General features: G+C 34.5%; 1 protein-coding gene across 1 annotated transcript in view; it reads right to left on the bottom strand.

Annotated features, from left to right (window-relative positions):
• Nucleotides 1-2221: 2221 nt before the first annotated feature.
• Nucleotides 2222-22020, bottom strand: part of LOC115229609 (heparan sulfate 2-O-sulfotransferase 1-like) — a 52323-nt gene continuing 32524 nt past the window's right edge. The window contains exons 2-5 of the mRNA XM_029799938.2: nt 19671-19841; nt 13558-13643; nt 7629-7640; nt 2222-2252 (exon numbers count right to left, since the gene is read on the bottom strand). Coding sequence (XP_029655798.2) covers nt 2222-2252; nt 7629-7640; nt 13558-13643; nt 19671-19841 — 300 coding nt within the window. The remainder of the gene's footprint in view (nt 2253-7628; nt 7641-13557; nt 13644-19670; nt 19842-22020) is intronic.

Raw genomic sequence — 22020 nt, 5'->3', positions numbered from 1 at the left:
AAATAGACGCAAACAGTCACTTACTGTTAATAACGAACATGTGTTTCTGGATCACAAACATAGAAAAGTAGTTTGATTTCCGTCATCGGCGCTATATTCGATAGCTTTACCAAATGCCACCGGCCCTCACTTCTGACCCAGCGACATCAGATAGTGGGGGTAAGTGCGTAGATGTTAAAACTAAGTAACGACTGGGAATGTAAATTTTCCCTCCAAAATTCTGCCATGCGCGCCTTCTGGGTAATCGTAATGGAATGAGGAATCCACATGGTAATGCAATAAAAATGGTTAATAATTTTCCTGCGTCTATTTGCTACTCCGGTTTTGTGTATGTTATCCGCATTATCATTGTTTAACATCTTCTTACCATGCTGGCATGGGTTGGACGGTTTGACTGAGGATTGGTGAGTCAGAAGGCTGCACCAGGCTCCATGTGATCTGGCCAAGTTTCTAAAGCTGGATGCCCTTCTTAAAAGGAACCACTCCGAGTGTGTAGTGGGTGCTTTTATGTGCCACCGGCACAAAGGCTAGTCAGACGGTTCTGACAATGACCACGCTGCATCTCATCTAGACTGTCTCTCACCCTCATTAGTTGGGCTATGACCCTCTCTGTAACCTTCATTACCTGATCCAACAACTTGATACCTCTGTAATTATTTTTATCTAAAGCACCATCTTTACTTTTGTAGCAGTTGGCTATGGTGCTGCTACACCAGTCATTGGGTGTAACTCATTCATGTATCACCTGGTTAACTATATGGGTGACTAGGCTATAGCTGACATCTCTGCGGTGATTGCTGATGGGTCGGGGTCTTTCCCTGTCTTCCTACCCTTAATTGCTTTATCTACCAAGATATTATCAATTCGGAAAGCTGGTCCCTGTGTTGTGTCAGCATTTGGCAGACTCTCTTTCTCCTATTCATTTTCTTTATTTAGTAACCTTTCATAGTGGCATCTCCAAACTGCTCTCTTTGCAACCTCGTTTAATGCAAGTGAACCATCATGCATGCGGACACATTTCTCTCCTACGGCATCATGATTCTCTCTCACACTCTGTCTTGCAACATGAAATACCTCCAGTCTTTGGTCCTCACGGTGCAGAACATTGGAAAATTTTTATCTGTTTCCTCTCTGGCTAATTAAACCTGTCCCCTAGCTTCCCTTCTGGCAGTCTGATACAATTCCCTGCTCCCACTATTCTTCCAGTCCTTCCAAACTTGTCTCTTTTCCCTAATGGCCCTGTCAACAACATTGTTCCACCACCACGTTACCTTGGGTCGAGAAGGTACTCTGCACCATCTACAGATCTGGTCAGTGGCCCTCAGCAGGTTGTCCCATAGAAACCTCCAGTTGTCTTCCACGTCATGTGATGCTATATCCCCCTCTATGCATGTGCCTGTGTTTGTACCCACACCATTGCTTGACAACAAATGTTGCTGTATCTACGTCCCTGTATCTTAGTCATTTGGCAAAATACTCTGATAGAATAAGTACTAGGCTTACAAAGAGCAAGTAAAACAAAAAAAAAAACTATGCCATTTTAATCCTGAGCAACACTGGGTATCTCTACTTGTGCTCTATAAAGGAAGTAACCATCTAAAATGATGTAACTCAGGTTAACTCAGCCATTTGATAAATTTATAAAAAAATTAATTCCACACTAAATATTGGAGTTGATATAATTGACTAGACCCTTTAAATATAGGCACTCCAGCATGGTCGTAGTATAACTAAAATCAGTAAAAGAATAAAAAGTATAATAGAGTCTTATTTAACTGTAAAAGAATTCAGGTTGCAGCATAAATTTTTATTATATAAAAAATCATTAATGCTAGCCAAATAATTTTATAAGCATTAATCTCATGCTTAATACAACCCATTACTTTCATTGTTGCTCCTGGTATAAAATTTTGCTTTAATACATAAGGAGTACGACATTACATGATGATAGAAATATATGATAAAGTTGAATGAAGAATTTAAGAAATAGCAGAAGAGAGACATGTTCCTTAGTAATTGTTGACTAGTAGTGACTCAATTCTGATTAAAAGCTGCTCAATAATGACTGACACGTTTTCTTTTTACAGGCACCATGTATTTAACATTATTTTGCCTCTTATCATTTTGGGATCAATAAATTAAGTACCACTGGGGTCAATGTAATTGACTAGCTCCCTCCCACAAAATTTCAGGTCTTGTGCCTATGGTAGAAAGGATTATATCATCCAGTATAGTTTTCATTTGTTTGTTCACTTTTACATATGTTTTACCATGCTAGCATAAGTTAGCTGAATACATTACTGAGACATTGTTTTACCACTGGACACCTGTACCTGGTTTTTTGAGTAAGAGATCTTTTATTTCAAGTGGTTTCAAAAGCATGAAGTGAGCAGACAATTTATTGACAGAAGTACTAACAAGTAAGTATATATGTAAACAAATATAAACATGTACATACATATATATATGATGGACTTTTTCCTCAGTTTCTATCAATCAAATCCACTCACAAAGCTTTGGTTGGTTTGGAACTATAGCAGAAAACACTAGCACAAGATGCTGTGAAATGGCATTAAACCCCAAACCATGTAATTAGGAAATGAACTTCTCAACCAGACAGCTATGATTGCATATAATTTTTAAGATAGTAGGGTATGATTTAAGAGGAACTTGGCTGCTTTTTCTGGCAGGTCAACTGACCAGCAGGGCAGTGAGAATTGCTGCTAATAATACAGAATTAAAGAGAAAATAAAATTATGTGGAATATTTTAAAAAATAAATATCAAGTTTTCATTTAGGCACAAGAGCGAGGACAGCATAAGTTGATACCATTGGCCCTATATTTTATTGATCCCAGCTAGATGAAAGGTAAACATGATCATGCCTGGATATGAACCCAGAATGTAAAGTGTAAAAAGAAGTATCAGAAGCCACTGAAGCTCAAAAACAATTCTGCCAATTAACCACCTAACAACAATCTGTTAATATAACAAATTAAGTCAAAATCATTCCAATTCAACAAACTTGCTTTTAAAAGGTGTGTTTGTAATTAGATACACATGTCCAAACATGTGAATGCACAACTTGATTGAAAGAATAACTGCATGTATACACATGCACACATGGTTTTTATACCTATACAAAAACCTTGTTGATTTGTTAGAATTTCAACAATTGGAGACTTATTGCATCAAAAGGGGTGAGAAATATGTGAAATCTGTAAATTAACTGAACATGTTAGGTGGTGTGAAGAAAGGTTTGTTTCTTTCAGAGCTAATGTTTAGCCACAGGTTGTTTATATGTTCACATCAAAGGGAAGTGGTAAATCACTGATTACAAACGTTAGTGCAAGTTAAATAACACAAAACTTTAAAAACCAAAACAGTTTCTATAAAAAAACCTTAGTAATTGCATCCTACAAATTTCTCACCGGCAGAAAATAACACCTTAAATGTTTACTGAGTTATAAATATGAAAAAAATATCTAGATAATTTAATTCCACTAATCAAAGTTCTGAACTGTAGAGATCAATGATGAAAATTTGAATTTAAAATAGTGGGCAATATTTAAATATTACAAATGTAGTTAATTAATCCAAATGAAACCCCCTAGACATAATGTTGAAATGAAGTATGAATAACTCTTAATTATAATCCAAAAGGTTAGGTTCTTTCATCACTCTTTCCATACTTTTCAGCATGGTAGCAGTTATAGTGATGAAATATATCCTATGTAAGAACAATATACTGGGAAGAACATAAAAACACATATACATTCAACCACAAAGAAAAACAAAATATAGACAAAAATGGAAATATAGACTCTGGCATTATCCATTAATTGAACACTTTCCTTGAATACACACAACTAAGTGAATAAGCAAATCAAACAGTATAAATGATTGAGAAAAATAAAATGAATAATGTAAGTAAAGGGTATGCATTTGTTGAAAGAGACAATGAAACCATCTAACTGCTCATGGCAAAACAAGCAACTGAGTGGCATTAAGTACACTTTTTGTTTTCATATATAAAAGAGCTAGAAGAAAAGCCTACAAAAAATTTTTTTTCCATGTTAATTCATTCAGTGTCCAGCAGCTGTGTGTACTTAATTTCCTTAGTAGTGAGACACTATAACACAAAAAGTTGACTCAAGAAGGGCTATTTTCATTACCAGCATCATCTGTTGAATGAAAAATGTTTTCAACAATCTTTAGCAAAACATTCTCAGGCTTGTCAAAGGAAAATGTTCAACATCTACTGTTAATTCATATTCATTACTCAAAGACAAACACCTAACTAGGAAAGCATTTTAGGCATGTTCACTCAATACAAAGAATGTGCAAGTTTATATTTAAGAAGATTATATCTAATATTAAAAAAATTGGCAAAAAATAATTACAGAATATATATTGCAAAAGAAAGCATTGTATGACGAAATAAAGCAGGGAATACATTGGTATTAGCTGTTCAACAGACAGTACCCTCAAATTTTGAACACAGTAAAATGGTATGTCTACAAAGTGTTTTCTTTCTATAATATAGATATATATTTTTTTTTACCAAATAATAACTCTTTTTAGCAGATGTTCATGTTTTTAATTTTGGGCTCTACATACCTAACAATATAGTAAATGTAATTCATAAAACAGCTGGAGGGTCTTGTTTTCTCTATAATGTGTTTATAGGCATCCCACACATTATGGAAATGTTACAGTCCTAAAAATGTTGCCATTTGGTGGAATTCTGTAGTGTGCAGACCTATTTTCAGTTGACATCCATGTTATAAGGAAATATTTTATGGCAAGATTTTCAGGAATGCAATAGTTTCCTGATATGGGGACACCTGTTATTCATATAATCCATAGTCTGGTTATATGTTCTTTACTAGGGTAAGTAAGGTTCATTTACAATTTTCAGCATCTAACATGCAAGCCAATTTTCCAGATTAATCGTGAACAAATGAGATACCATATTTTAATGACTACCACGAAAACTGTGTGACAGTAATATAAGATATCCATGAAATAGACATCCTTGAGACATCATTTAAAAAATGCAGATAAATTTGTCTTATGCTCATAGTTTGCATATTAGCATATTAGTTGTTGAATCTTAAATTTTAACTGTTTAACTCTTTCATTACCATATTTCTGTTGAAATACGTTTCATTTATTACAATTAATTTTGAAAATAATGAACAATTCAGTAAAATAACACTGTCGTTATTAAACTGGTGTTCAAAACATAAATTAAGATAAGCATTATATAACATAATTACACTAGTATACCTTTTTCATAAAAAAATCCAACAATTCTATTAATGATAGAAAATGGTGCATCAATCACATGGGTCAAACAGATTTTGTACAGCTGGATGCCTTTTCCATTGCTAATCTTCATCTGTTTCCAAATAAGGTAATATATCACCATACCCAGACATGACTATGTAGAAGATCAGAAACAAAGAACACCTCTTGCATGAGAGTGAGACTTCCTTACAACTATTGCCTGATGTCAAGGCAAAGAGATAGTAAAATACATCATCCCCACCACCATCACCAGCATAGATTAGTCATTAGTGATTTTAGACTCCAGGCTAGGAGGATGCTCAGAAGCAGACTAATCTGGAAAAGAAGGATTTGGAAATTTGAGGATCCTTCATGTGGTCAGAGATTTAGAAACATTCTAACTGAGAAATTTGATGAAAGGGAGGAGGAGCTACAATCTTGTGACACAGAGGGCAACTGGGAATTCCTGTCCTAGGGTAATGTGGTGGTAGAACAGGCCATTAGAGCAAAGAAACAGGCCTGAAAGGACTGGAAGAGTGGAGAGTAGGAACTGTATCAGATAGCCAGGAGAGAAGCTAAGCGACAGGTATATCTAGCAAGGAGAGAAGCAGAAAAGAAGAGGTTTGCCTATGTTCAGTGACATAAGAATCAAAGAACTGAAGTGTTTCAGGTTACAAGGCAGTGTGTGAGAGGAAATCATGATGTCATAGTAGAGAAATGTGTCTGCATGGATGATGGTGCACTTGCATTTAATGATTTTGCAAAGAAAGAGACTTGGAAATGCCATTATGAAAAACTGCTGAATGTGGAGAATGAATGGGAGGAATATAATCTGCCAAATGTTGAGCCAATTGAGGGACCAGCTGCCCGAATTGACAGTACCTTCGTAGATAAAGCAATTAAGGATATGAAGATAGGGAAAGTCCATCAGGAATCACTGCTGAGATGCTTAAAATATCTGGCAGTGTGGATTATGGTATAATCCCCTGTACTGTAAATCAGGTGATCCACAAAGGAGTCATACCCAATGACTGGTGTACCTGCATCATAGTCAACTGCTACAAAGGTAAAGGTGATGGCTTAGATAGAAATAATAGCAGAGGTATCAAATTGTTGGATCAGGTGACAAAAGTTATGGAGATACTCATAGCTCAACTAATTAGGGACAAGAGTTAGCATAGATGAAATGTAGTTTGGTTTTGTGCCAGGGAGAAGCACCAGTGATGCTATATTTCTGATAAGACAGCTGCAGGAGAAATACATAACCAAAGACAAACCTCTGTACTTGCTCTTTGTTGACTTGGAGAAAGCCTTTGGCAGGGTCCCCTGATCCCTCATCTGGTGGCCAATGCAGGGATATCCAAACTAGGGATAGATGAGTGATTGGGGAGAGTTGTACAAGTCATGTACAGGGATGCTACCACTAAAGTGAGGGTTGGCAATAAGTATAGCGAAGAATTCAGGGTACAAGTTCGGGTTCACCAAGGATCAGTCCTCAGGCCCCTCTTGTTCATCTAGTTCCCTGGGTAATATAGAGGAATTTAAGACAGATGCCCCCTGGGTGCTCCTCTATGCTGATGACCTTGTTTCTATAGCTGACTCACAACCAGAACTAGAGAAGAAGTTTCAGATATGGAAGCAAGGTCTAGAATCAAAGGTCCTTAGAGTTAACCTAGCAAAACCTAAAGTCTTAGTAACTAGGAAAGCAGACAAATCACAAATCCTTTCAGGTAGATGGCCCTGCTCAATCTGTAAAAAAAGGCATAGGTAGAAACTCCATAAGATGCACCTGGTGTAAGCTATGAACACATAAATGGTGCAGTAATATCAGAAGAAGGCTAACAAGGAAACTAGCTTTTGTAGGTGGAAGGTGCACAGGTTCAATAAAAGCTGAAAATGTGCAGAAAATACAGAGGGCAAGCTAGAGGAAGTTGATAGCGTCCATTATCTAGGTGACCAAGTTAGTAGTGGAGGGGGATGCTCTGAGAGCATAGTTGTGAGAATAAGATTAGGCTGGGCAAAATTCAGAGAGCTCCTATCTCTATTGGCAATAAAGGGCCTCTCTCTTAAAGTGAAAGACAGATTGCATGATGCCTGTGTGCGAACAGCTATATTACATGACATTGAAAAATGGGCATTGACAGCTGAGGGTATGTGTAGGCTCGAAAGAAATGAAGCCAGTATGCTTTGCTGGATGTGCAATGTCAGTGTGCATGTTTGACAGAGTGTAAGCATCTTGAAAGAAAAGTTAGGCATAAGAGGCATCAGACGTGATGGACGAGGACAGCTGTGTAAAGAAGTGCCGATCTCTAACTGTGGAGGGAACCTGTGGAAGACGGAGACCCAAATCTTTGGCATTATGTTGTGCTTGAGAAGACCCATCAAGTCAAGCAAAATCACAGTTGTAAATGGCACTTTTGCCGGTGGCATGTAAAAGCAACCATTACACTTTCAGAGTGGTTGGCAGTAGGAAGTGCATCCAGCTGTAGAAAACCATGCCAAATCAAACTGGAGTCTGGTGCAGCCTTCCAGCTTACCAACCCCAGTCAAACTGTCCAACTCATGCCAGCTGAAGAAGACTAATCAAATTTATGATAACAAACGTATTTGAAAAGTCTCAAACCTAGGTACTAGATTATCTGATTCTGGGTTGTCCATTTATCTAATGTTCTTCCTAGAGCTAAGATGAAATTTTTTATGTTTGCTGCCCTCACACGTCTTTGCCAGTATACATACAGTGAACCTTTACTATAGCGTCATAAATTTATCAACTGCTATTTCCAGTAAACATTGGTGCCTTGTTGTAGTACCACTACTCTATATTTATACTTCTACCCTTACAGTGCTTTATTTGACCGGAAAGTATTTAATTTTTCACTGTTCTTGGTTCTGTTAACGGCTAGGCGTTCAGGTGAGTATACTGGCATTGATGTAGCAACATTTGAAATATTGTCCAGGTAAATCTAACTGAAGAAGGTGTGTGTTTGTGGAGTTGTTAGCTAACTCCTCTTACGTCGTTTTACTGATTTTGATGAAACTTGACACACAAGTACAACTCATATCTGGAAACTTCATGGCATACACAGACTGTTGAAAAATATAGCCCCTGGACGGGATCCTTATATATATATCTCAAATATTTTATTTTAAAAACCAAGGGAAATAACCCATTCGCCCCTGAAGGGGATCCTCATATATAACCAAGGGAAATAGCCCATTCATTTCCTAAATTATTCGGTAAAAATGAAATTAAGTAGGCGTATTTCTTAGTATTTCCACTGTTAGGGTTATTTTCACAATTTATCCAGTACAACCCTTAAACAAGTAAATAGCATTTTCCTAAACAACAGATCCACCTATTTTAGTTAGTGACTCATTTATGAATATACCAACACTAGCACCCCTAAGGGTAATATTCTGTGGGAATGCACAAAAGCCCTTTTCAGAGTTATTTACTTTGAATTGTTATTATCTCATATCTGATTAGCCTGTTATTATGTAACATGCTTCATGATTTTAGTATACATACCTTATTAGTATTTCCTCCTATGTTCTATATACTCTGGGAATGCATTAAAGCCCTTTTCGGGACTACTTTATTTGAATTCTTACTATCGGGTAACTAATTTCATGTTATTACATAACTGACTTCACAATTTAGGTATTCATAACTTATTTGGAATTCCTAAGAACAAGATCCTGTGTAAAACAATTCAGTATTCTCTGTAAATGCACAAAAACTGTTTTAAGGGCTATATACCTTGTATTGTTGTTATTGGATTAGCAAAACAATTATGAGAATGGAACCAAGGGATAAGCCCCACTTTTCTGGGAATTACCAGGTACGTCAGCTAGTATGTATGTATATATATATATACACACACACACACACATCTGCGTGAGAGTGTGCACACACACACGTGTGGCTTTCCACTGATATCAGTGTACTATTTCTGGTAGATGTTAGGTCTGGAACCCAGACAACTGGAAAAAGACACCGAGGAAAAAAGCCCAGCAGCTGAAACTAGCTCAAGATGGCTATGGTTGATAAGCAACCACAAGTGGAAACCTTCTAGGTGAATTGTACAAGTACTGAATTAACTGTGTGTGTGTGTGTGTGTGTGAAACTGGTAAAATGAATATAATTTACGATAAAAATTTAGTTACATTTTGTTTAGAATACTGGAAATACAGTTCACAAGCATTTAGCACATCTGTCACTCACTCCAATTCTAGTTGTTGTTTCAGTTTCCCTAGACCAGCATGACCAATGTGAAAGTTTCAAATACAACTAACAAAAAGTAGAAACACTGTTGGATAATTTAGAAAACACCCAACTGTTTCACTAAGCATTATGAGACTAATACAAGAAGTAAACAGAATGACTCCAGCATGTGTCAAATGATTTAGAAAGTGAATCTTATAAAGTGGAACAAATTCAACTATTTCAAATGCTAAACTGTTACTCAAAAACAAAAGAAAAGTATATATACAAAGACACATAGCACTAATATTGTGCTGCAGCCGCTGGGTGTCATACATTAAAGAAATCTGTAGTTTTGTGAATTTAATAGCTCTATTTTTTTTTTACTTCAAATGAATACAATTGTATTTTTTTACCTTAATTTTTTTCAAGACAGAATGTTTTTTAAGCTAAAACTTACAAATACACTACTATATTGCTACAATGCAGATAATCAGTCTTTTCCCCAATATCAATTAATTGTTGAAATTATATTTATCCCAAACAATTTTTCAAATATCAGTAGATGTAAAGGGTAATGAATTTCACTGGAATGAGAGATGCAATTTGAATAACAGATCTGTGGCTCCAGATATATAAATATAGTAGTAAATATAAATTTCCATATTCTTATCTTTGATTAGATTTTTTTCCCCCACAGAATTAAATTAAATTATTCTACTGCGTGTAGAAAACGTAAGGTTTGCTGGATTGAACATCTTAGACTCAATATGCTATATAACTGTCTCACATTGAGGAACATACTATTTCACTAATTCCTGAAATAAAACAATTTCAACTTAATTACAACTACAATGATCTATCACAAAATGAATATTATGAATGGTTGGAGTAAGAAAAAAAGCCATTTTTTTCAACATGCATTTTCATTTTTACCTCCCATTGTCCCTATTGAGTTATATTTTTCTGCGGGCACTATTGAACATCATCCTCAACCCTTCCAAAATACCATCCTTCACAAACGTCCTCTTTCTTATAAACCTTGAAGAGTTCAAAGAAAGCATTAGCTATTCAAAATACTCCAGTAAAAACAAAAGGTGTGTGTGTGAGGGGAGCCATAAGCATCACTTCTATACCTCCAAATATAAAAATAAAATCCAATACTAATATTATTGTGGTAGTGAAGAGTATGTCTATGATAAGGTGAGAGAATTACACTCTAAGTTATTGGCTTAAGAACATTGCAAACCTATCTGTTGGATAACAATTATTTCAGGACTTTTGTCTTCAATACATTTTAGTTGTGAGTGTAACGTGGGAGAGTATGCAGGAGTGAAAGAATGCAAAGGAAACTAAAAAATACATACAAAGAGTAAAGGAGAATAAGAAAGGAAAGGAAAAACCAAGCAGAAAATAGAACAAATAAAAGTGAAAAACCAATGACAAGCACATAAGGGAATGAAAAGTGTGGAAAAAAGAAAAAAAAGTAGAACAGGAGAGTGGGCAAGACTAACAAAGAGCTAGAAACAGATTAGTACAACAAAAAGTGTGCCAAAAGAAATAAAAAATTTTTTTAAATCAATGTAGGTGAGGTGAGGAGAGAGACCTACAAATAACCAAGGATAGTTGGTTAGAAGTGGATAGAATGAAGAGAAGACAAATTTTTCTAGAATTTTGACAACATAAAAAAACTACTAAGTGATATTATATACAGAATAACATTAATAAGAATGTTTTAATTTTATATATTATAAAATTACAATAATAATAAAAAATTGGGTGAGGTTTAAGTCAATCTAGCAAAAGAATTGAGAAAAGAGAAAAGCGGCTTATAAAAAAGAAAGTAAATAAAATAATAAATAATTATTTAGCAATAGCTTCTATCTAATTTATTCTTAGTATAATAATAATAATAATAGTAATAATAATAATAATAATAATGATAATAATAATAATAGTTTCAAATTTTTCCACAAGAGCAGCAATTTTGGGGGAGGGGACACTAACCCCACTGTTTAACTGCTACTTATTTTATTGACCCCCCAAAAGATGAAAGACGAAGTTGATCTTGGCAGAATTTGAACCCAGAACATAGTAACGGGTAAAATACTGCTAAACATTTCTGCCTTAAATAATAATAGTGATAAGAGCAATCAGAGAGTGCAAACCTCCACCAAGGCAACACCAACATCCTCTCAACGAGTAGCCAGAGATGATTTTTAAAATGAGAATATCTGACTGCTCTCACAAATGAGAATACTGAAAATGAATCCAACCGCTCTCAAAAATTCAGTAAAAAACTAGAAAAATAATCCAGAATCTTTGTCTGGTAGCAGATCGTTCCCAAAATCTAACCGGTTCATGTGAGTCACAAGGCCAAACAAGGTTCTTGAAATACCATGTCCATGGACAAACAAACAAACACACTGAAACACTGGCACAGGTGCTTTTCAGTGCAACTGACACAGGTGCCTTTTCTGTACAACTGGCACAGATGCATTTTATGTGTCACTGGCACAGGTGCCTTTTATGTGTCACTGGCACAGGTGCCTTTTAAGTGACACTGGCACAAGTACCTTCTACATGTCACTGGCACTAGCTATGATAATGATTTCACTTAGCTTGACATGTCTTCACAAGCACAGTAAACTACCAGAAGTTTCAGTGACTTGTCATCACCTCCGAGACTCAACAACGGAAGATTATATTTCAACACCTTGTTCCATATCTTCCTGGGCCTACCTCTTCCACAGGTTTCTTCCACAATTAGAGATCAACACTTCTTTATGCAGCTCTCATCCATACTCATCACATGACCATACCAGGGCAGTCTTCTCTTTTTGCACAGTACATCTGATGCCTCTTATACACAAATTTTTCTTAAGACACATACACTATGTGGTAGATGCACACTAACATTGCACATCCATTGGAACATACTAGCTTCATTTCTTTCAAGCCTTCGCATATCCTCTACAATCACAGCCCACATTTCATTGGCATGTAGCATCATACAATCTGCTATTCTCTCCGAATAAAAGTAGCCCATTCTTATTCTACCAGCCATGCTCTTGGCTCATTGTCCTCTACTGCTAACTTGGTCACCTAGATAATGGAAGCTATCTACTACTTCTAAGTATCCTACTGGGTATTTGACAAAGTCTATTTTCAGTACATTCCTAGAGTTCATTGTACCCGCACATCTGCCATACACAAAGACTACTTTCTCAGTTAACCTTCCTCTGATACTGCTGCACTGGGTACACCTAATGGAATTTCTACATATTGAGCAGGGCCATCTCTTTGAAGGGACTTGTGATTTGTTTGTTTTTCCACATACTAGAACATTGCATAATTTTTCTAATACATTTCAAATAGACAATGTCCTAAGCAGAGTGTTATTACAATAGAAACCTTTGTAACATCCTGCTTCACTTATAACAATTTAGCTTAATAATCTTGTTAGTCATGAGAGTCAACATTCTATTTCAGCAATTCCAGGATATCCTATTTTCAATGACAACCTTCTATTGGCAATCCATAATCATTCTGTTTGTAGAAATCTGGTTATATCTACTTCTGAATAAGAGAGACTGGATTTCTTCCATGTCTACTCAGACTAAAAAGGTTAGATAACAGTTGATGAACAGAAACAACAGAAAGTAATGGTCATCATCTTGGTAGGAAAAAAATAGATTGAAAGAATGTTTACAATTGTTTCTACAGCAACAGCCAAGCTGTCAGTCATATATCAGATGCTGTGCATTGTTTATATTATAATAAATTATTTTGTGCTCTTATGAACATGTATTTGCCTGATCTACAAGTATCTCTTTTGCATATCTTCAAGTTGTGGAGATATACACATTTACGTATGTGTCTAAAGAGGAAAAAAAAGCAAATAATACAGCAGAGAGAGGGAGGAGTGAGGGGAGAGAAAGAGAAAGAAAGGGAGAAGTTGAGTAAGTGCAAAACTATTTAAAAAAAAAGATAAACTGAAAACAAAGGAAAAGGAATAGAACATTTAAGAATATATTACAATTAAAATGATTTGACACTTACTTGGCAAAGTCTACATAAGCCAAATGTCCATGGTAAAGAGCAGGCTTTTTCTCATTCCAGGTTGTTATATTATATACAAATCTCATCTACAAGAAGAAAAAGTTAATAAAATATATATGTGATAAATTGCTTTTAAGGACTTTCAGCATATGGCATGGACAAACAAAATGGGATGCGTAAATATATGTTTGAAAATATTTCAATATAAGATACTGAGAAAATATTAGAGGTGACATTAATTCTTTAGCTTTCAGATTCTTCTATCAAATGTAATGACTACTTATTCACATTGTTTTGAAATTATCATGTTTTAACAAGTTGCTTTGAGATTTTGATGATGTGACTGTTTATTTATTAAATGACTTAGAAGTGTAGGTGTGAGAGGCTAGATCTGGTCAGTTTGAACACGGACATGGTAGAATATTTGGGCTGGACATGGTCAGTTTAAATGCTAAAGGGTTAAATCAAGAGTTCTGAAGATAAACACTTTCCCTAATTTTTCCTGAACATCAACGGCATCAATTTCACCAGACCTTGAGAACCTGCAAAGATCACAGGTACTGTTCCCACTGTTTTGATTGATGTTAAATGCTATGAATATTTATAGATTCAGCCAAAAATATCCCAGACTTTTCAACTTTTATTTGTTAACATTTTAAATTTTGATAATTAACTAAATAAAAGTACTTTATAATACTTTTTAAATTTTATTTTCCATGGTAATAAATCAATATGTTTGATGTTTGTAGAACTTAATACTTTCAAAGTACCCAATACTTTAACAAAGGCACATTGATATTTAACTGTTGGTGAAATGTTATTTACAAATACAGGAAAAAATTTCTCCCTAAATATAAAATGGAAAATGGAAAAATTTTGAATGTGACAATCAAACATTGAAAAAACTTCAGCTCACACATTACCTTCAGGTTTGGAAAACTGACTAGTCAAAAATGTTTGTGAAGCAATCAGTATCTTTAATTGTAATGCAGAAGATGTTGAAAGTTGTGGATTGCAATAAACATTTGTGAATTCATCCCTGTATCAGGGTTACACATGCACACATTATTTTAAGACATATGAGGCATATGCAAATGGTATGAGAAACAATAAAAATACAAAATATATTTAATGGATCTTATTTTCTTACATAAATTATAGCAAAATCTGGAAATGTATGAATTAATATCGTTTTCCACTTATGGTTTTGTAACAGATATTACTACTTTTATAAAAGGTGAAAATAATTTTGTACTAAGCTTTCCTATGAAAACCAGACTCTAGCACTCCATTATTTATCTAAATCCATTCTGATAATCCCTGACTAAACTTGACAGTGCTTCAATAACACCAAATATAAAATAAATATTTATTATAAAGAAATACAAAATAAAAACAAAACACTGATATCAGAAATATGAATTAGTTTTATAAATACAATATCATACCATCCCATCTATTTTTGATCTTGCAGAACTAAGTAAATATAAGAAGGGAATATTGAAATTTTGCAGAGAGTCAGCCCTTCCATATGAAGTTCCAGAGTTTATTGATTTAAAATACAGAGCTGGCAGAATACAGAAGGGAAACTTGACTGGTAACAAAACTCATCAGGACATCCCTAACTACCCATTTCCCCTTGTTTTCAAAGTACATGGTAGTGAACAGATACAGAATAATATCATTTATCCCTCCTACCAGAAACGATGTTGAGGAAGGGGAGGAAATGAGGGGCATGCACAAGGTTATGTTGAAAGATGCAACAGATGTAGAGTAGTATAAATAAAATAAAGCATCTGTTTTTATCACCAAGCCAATTAGTCTATATCAAAAGACTCTGAAGAAGGGAGAGAGGCTGGTATCAGTTTACAATGAAATGGAGAGAATGAGGGAAGAGATTTAAGAGAATAAAATACATAAAATATATTTAAAGAAAAACAGTGAAATTATAGTAAAAATATGGTAAATGTAAAAGAGAGATGGAATAATCTGAAAATATTGGCAAATAATACAAAGTGGAATGGGAGGTGGAGAACATTTCCTACTTTCCTAAAAGGCACAAGACTGTTGAATGAATTTGTAACTAAAAACTCTGAAAGAGTTGAAAAACAAGCTTTTACTTCAAATCAAAGGATTATGGCAGAACTATTTTCAACAACTTTGAGTTCTAAGTACAGTACTGAAAAGAGATATTACATCACAAATAACTGATAGTATGGAAAGTGAAGCAATGGAAATGGTCTGAAGTCCAGTTTCAGAATATTTACAATGACAGCAAGTTTACTACAGTGTACTTTGTCTTTGTTAAATTTGTGTACTTGATGAGAAATGATTGAGAAAAACAAAGTAACACAAACAAATTTGTCAGTTTTCTGCCTTGGCAAAGAAAGGACACACTTTCTTTGGTGGTAAACTTAATTCCATTATCTTATTTAACCCTTGGGTGCTATTATTAGAGTCCATTCTGTTGGAAGCATTTAAGCCAGATCACTAGTCTGAAGATGACTTCCTCCCATCAGTTAGGGAGGCTCTGAAAAGGTGTCATTGGAAGATAAAAGATTTTAAAACTGTATCTGTTATACATAATGAGACTAGCAGAATAAACAAGAACAAAATAACTTTCAAATATGAGATGTTTTTATGAAATGAAGAGGGAAAACATCAAACAGCTTGTATGACTTGTATCACTACCAATAGGATTTCTAACATGATAAACTTCTTTACATTAATTATCAACTCAAACACATCACATTACATTTTCTGTAAGTTAGGAAGAATTCAAACTATTTATTTAATTTGTAATTAACTGCAAACATTACTTTTTTTTTTTTTAAATATATTTGACATGAAGAACAACTTTAGACTAAAACAAAGACTGTAAAATAGATAAACAAATAAATAAATAATCATAACCGACAAACAATCAGCCTTGGTTATCTAAGCTAAAATTTTTTCTTAATTCACTTTGATGGATACATTTTGAAACTAGGGCCCAAGTTATTTACTTTCTAAGAGAGAGAAGCTTGAAATAAGTCAGATCTGTTCATAATAAATTCACGAAACTTCAAATTATTTTCATAAACTGCTAGACTTGATCAATGCGGTACAGGAAAAATATTGTTACAATGATACACAGAATTTCAAATTTTAAAAATTACCAAAGTTTTAAGAAGAAAATGATTCCTAAAATACCAGTACCAAATAATAATAATAAGAAGAAAACTGTATATAACTGATGAAATTCAGAAATTAAGTTGTGTTTAGTAACTTTCAATGCTTTGGATATGCAGTAATTTAAAATTAGATTTCAGTACAGTGAATCCAATTAAAGTTACCATTCTCAGTATTTTTTTAAAATTTTGATTGGTTTTACAGAATAATCTATGTGCTACTCAATAAGCCTCTCAAAATGTATCAACAGATGGTAAACTTAGAACAGTATTTCAAAAAAGGGGGCTATAATTCCCCCTTAAAGGCATTATAAAAAATTAAGGGGATAGTGTAAAATGAAAATGTTGAAAGTATTACACTTATATCACAAATTATAAATGTAATTTAGTGCTAAGGGGAGCACAGATGAGTTTATAAAATCAAAACAGGGCCTTTGAACAAAACCTGCTGAGAATTGCTGTTGGTACTTTAAACAAGAGCTTCACAGCTATAACTTAAATGGATAAACTATAGTAAGGTCCAATGTATGATAAGCATTCTTGAGAAATAAGAATTTTTCTTTTCATTTGACAGATATTTGTCCTCATCTTGTTTGTTGTTAACACAACATTTCAGCTGATGTACTCTCCAGCCTTCATCAGGTGTCCTGGGAGAATTTTGAACCTGGGTTCTCATTCCTAAGGTACTTTTCCAATTATTATTCAGGTCACTGCCTGGAATCGAACTCGGAATCTTGGGGGTTAGTAGCCCATGCTCTAACCACTACGCCATATGCTCACGGGCAAGTATGGAGTGAATTTTAGGGCTTATAAATTTAATATTTTCCTTTCCTTAATATCAGTTCCCATATGCTACTCATATCTGCACTCGGTCTGCTTAGGAGGTTATTATGTCCTAGCATATATGCTGCCTCTTTTAGTTTTCATATTTTCCAGTGGTGTTCTCTGTCTTTTATTTTAACTTCATCCCACAGGGGGAGGTGGTCTCCGTTTTTCCATACATGACCAGCTATACCCGATTTATCAATATCTCCTCGTGTCACAGTTGCGATGTTGCTCTACCCTTATTTTGAGGGGGTGACACAAGGAGATATTGATAAATCGGGTATAGCTGATCATATATGGAAAAACGGAGGCCACCTCCCCCTGTGGGATGAAGTTAAAATAAAAGACAGAGAACACCACTGGAAAATATGAAAACTAAAAGAGGCAGCATATATGCTAGGACATAATAACCTCCTAAGCAGACTGAGTGCAGATATGAGTAGCAAATGGGAACTGGTATTAAGGAAAGGAAAATATTAAATTTATAAGCCCTAAAATTCACTCCATACTTGCCCGTGGGCATATGGTGTAGTGGTTAAGAGTATGGGCTACCAACCTCAAGATTCTGAGCAGTGACTTGAACAACAACAACATCAGAAAAATACCTTAGGAATGAGAACCCAGGTTCGAAATTCTCCCAGGACACCTGATGAAGGCTGGAGAGTACATCAGCTGAAATGTTGTGTTAACAACAAACAAGATGAGGACAAATATCCATCAAATGTAAGTAATGCGCATAATTCCTCACCTCTCAAATATAGAACTGAATTTTTCTTTTGTTATTATTCCAATTAATCTTTTTTCCATTAGAAAGGTGTATAAAGGTGTGAAATATTTTACTTCATATAGTGATACTAAGTAACGTGAAGAAATAAAATATTCTAAAGAGCAATGTTTCACTAAAAAATGCCAGAAGCATTTCAAGTTAAGTTTACATCAGAAGATTTCCAGGTGTTTGTTCTTTGTTGTGACACGTACTAGTAACAGATGCAATCAATATTTATCTATATTTAGATTTGTATAAATTTAAGTGTTTCAGCTTAGACATTACTTTTTTTTTAAGAAACTTTTTAATATTTAAATAAATATTCATCTACTTTTTATCACTTTGGCCAGATTTGAAATTTTTTCTGGCTCTGAATCAGAAGTCCAGTCTTTGAGATAGAGTTCTAGTAGTATTATATATATAGTTTTTTTTTAAATATTTTTGTTGTACATTATTCACATGAAAAGAAACTGCTTTCTTGGTGTATAATGACTATATCTTACAGGAGCATGTTTTTGAGATTTCTATACATAGAAGTAATGTAGGTGGCATGAAGCATCTAGATTGCATGTTATTGTTTATCACCTGGTCTAAGCTGTGAAAATCTAGTCATTGTTTAAGGTATAATGTATCCCTGACTATATTATCCGAGGAGGTTAGGATACTATTTCTAGGAGGGTGAGCAACCACACAGAGTTCCCCACTTTCTGGCTCACTGCAACCAGATGTCTAAGAGCAGAAGAATAAGAATAAACTGTAGTAAACAGGAACAGCAAGTAATTCATTAATAGACATGGAAAAGAGGGCAGGTGACACAACCTAACTTTTGAATACATCAAGAGTTGATAGATTGTAGATGAGAGCTCTATCAGGATGTGATGCAATGGAATAGTCTGAGAGAAAGTTTCCAGCAAAGGAGAAGAGAGACAAAGAGGGACCAAAGGCAAGTAACTTAACAAGGAATTTCTTATATCAATCATGATTATGGGCATGGCTGATATCAAGGGCAAAAACCTTGGGATCATCAAAATGTGAATCATTCAGAGAAAATTAATTTGACATAAGAAATCAATTCTCTTAAATTCTAGTTCTATGATGATCACAAAGTAAGAAGAAAGACTGAAGGCAATGAAGAAAGACGTGGGTGTTTATAACTGTCACAATCCCAAAGTCAACTTGTTGAGTAGAAGCATAATAAAAAATAACTTGAACATATGTGACAAATATTACATAGCAGAATTTAAACTAGGGATAAAACCAAACATGACAAAACTTATAATGAATAAAGAACAAAAAAAATTAATTAACTAATGAGGAAATTAAATTAGTAAGATGAAAAAGATGCTACGTACTTGATCAGACAGGGATAATGTGTGAGAGTTCCTTGATATATTAAGATGTAATACATTGAACTTGTTAGGTGAGCACAAATCATAAGCAATTCCGGCAAGAGATGTACTCCCAGTTTTGGGAACCCGGTTGTAAATAACAAGGAAGTCATCATCTGCAGGGGTCAACTGGTCCTGAAAAATATATAAAAAAAGGACTATATATTTTCTCTTGAAACATGGTCCAAAAACCGTCACATAATACTTTCATATTTTCATTCTGCATAAAATGTATTTATCTCATCATTCAACACTGAAATTAATTAAAAAATTTTATATTCACTGAAGTTAGCATTGATAATATGAAGGTGATGCATAAAAGCAAACTTGAGAAGATACAGAAGTAAATAAAGTCAACCACAGTAGAGACAAAAATAAATGCAATTTTCAGCACTCTATACACACACATATATATCATCATCATCATGTATACTTTTCTATGTTTGCAAGTGTCAGAAGGAATTTGTTGTGGCAGATTTTCTATGGCTGGATGCCCTCCCCATTTCCAAACAAGATATTTCTCCATAGCTAGACATGTTTTGTCATAGAAAAACTGGAAATGAACAACATCACTCATATGACCAGTGATAATCATTTACAACCATCACATGATGTCAAGAAAAGGCACACACAAATATACACATACATACATATATACAAACACACATAGGCACATGACAGGCTTCTTTCAGTTTCCACCTACTAAAGTCACTACAAAGCTTTGGTCCACCTGGGACTGTAGTAGAAGAGACTTGCCCGAGGTGCCGCACAGTGAGACTAAATCTGAGACCACATGATTGGGAAGCAAACCTCTCAATTACACAGTCAGTTGGCTGTGGTCGAGATACATTTCACCATGCCAGGTCAGGAACCTCCAACTCTACTAGCTTTTGTAGGTCCTCAGTTTTATGTTGTACGACTGACAACAATATCAATTTAGTAAAGTTTTCTTCCTCCTCTATTAAGTTGCAGAAGTCTTCAAAATATGACATCTAATATAGTCTGGTGTTCAGCATGGTAGCAGTGGCTAGCAAAGCCTTCTTGCATCAAGCAACAATACCAGAAATGTGTCCAGAATGTGTAGAATGTGTCCAGAAATCACTTCTTTTGGTTTTCTGCTCATGCTACGAGAAGTTTTGGCAACTCATGAGAAACATGTTGTACATACCATGAAAGCAATCTTGCTGAAGGTTTTGACCTCACTGCTCATCAATGCACAAAATTGGTGGTCTGCAAAGGTAGTACGGGGAGTCCATGAACTAAATTCAAAATTTCACACACACACACACACACACACACATATATATATATATATATATATATATATATATATATATATATATAAGGATAAGCATATTAAAATAGGGTCCATGGGAAAAATAATTTAAGTAAAAGGGTCGGGAACCATTGCTGGAACCACTGTGAAAAGGTTGGGAACCACTGGTGTAGAGGAGATTTTTCTCTATGAACCAGAACCTACATATGAAGAAAGAGCTTCAAGAGAGCCTTACTGGAATGTGATATTACACACACATAAATATATGTACACATACATATACATACATATGTGTATGGATATATACACACACACACATGCATATAAATATGTATTAGGTACAACTGTGTAATAAAGAAGCTCACTTTGCAACTGTGTGGTATCAGGTTTACTCTCACTGCATAGCACCTTCAGCAAGTGTCTTTTACTATAGTCCTAGATCAATCAATGTCTTTGCCAGTGAATTTGGTAGATGGAAAGTGTGTGGAAGCCTGTATAAGTTGGTGTTTGTGTCTGCCCTACCCTCACTCCCATCTATCATGCTCGACAATTTATGGTTTGTTTATGCCCACATAATTTAGTGGTTTGGTGAAAGAGTCTGATAGAATAAGTACCAGATTTTAAAAAAAGTACTGGAGATAATTTCTTTGACTAAATCCTTCAAGGCTGTGCTAGTCCAATGAGTGAAACAAGTCAAAGATAAAAAACAAAGATTTATATATATATATATATATATATGTATTTTATTGAAGCTAAAATGACTTAACAAATACCAGCTATTACTCAGAGTTTCACGGTACTGATGTTCAGATAACCATGAACATTTTGAACAATATGATGGTTTATAAATGATGCACTGATAAATTTTGGATAACTCATCAAATAAACATTTAAAGCTGATTTTATAGAAGGTATTACTTATCAAAATAACAAGAATCTGTTAAATGAAAACAATTGGTTGTTGCTGGAAAAATAGATATGCATTAAAAAATTAGTCGAAATTGAAATGAAAACTGAATAACATAAATTGCCTATATA

Source organism: Octopus sinensis, unplaced genomic scaffold (genome assembly GCF_006345805.1).
Source record: "Octopus sinensis unplaced genomic scaffold, ASM634580v1 Contig13162, whole genome shotgun sequence".
Lineage (NCBI taxonomy): Eukaryota > Metazoa > Mollusca > Cephalopoda > Octopoda > Octopodidae > Octopus > Octopus sinensis.
Note: the sequence above shows the minus strand (reverse complement) of the source record. Positions and strands in the feature narration are given on the sequence as shown.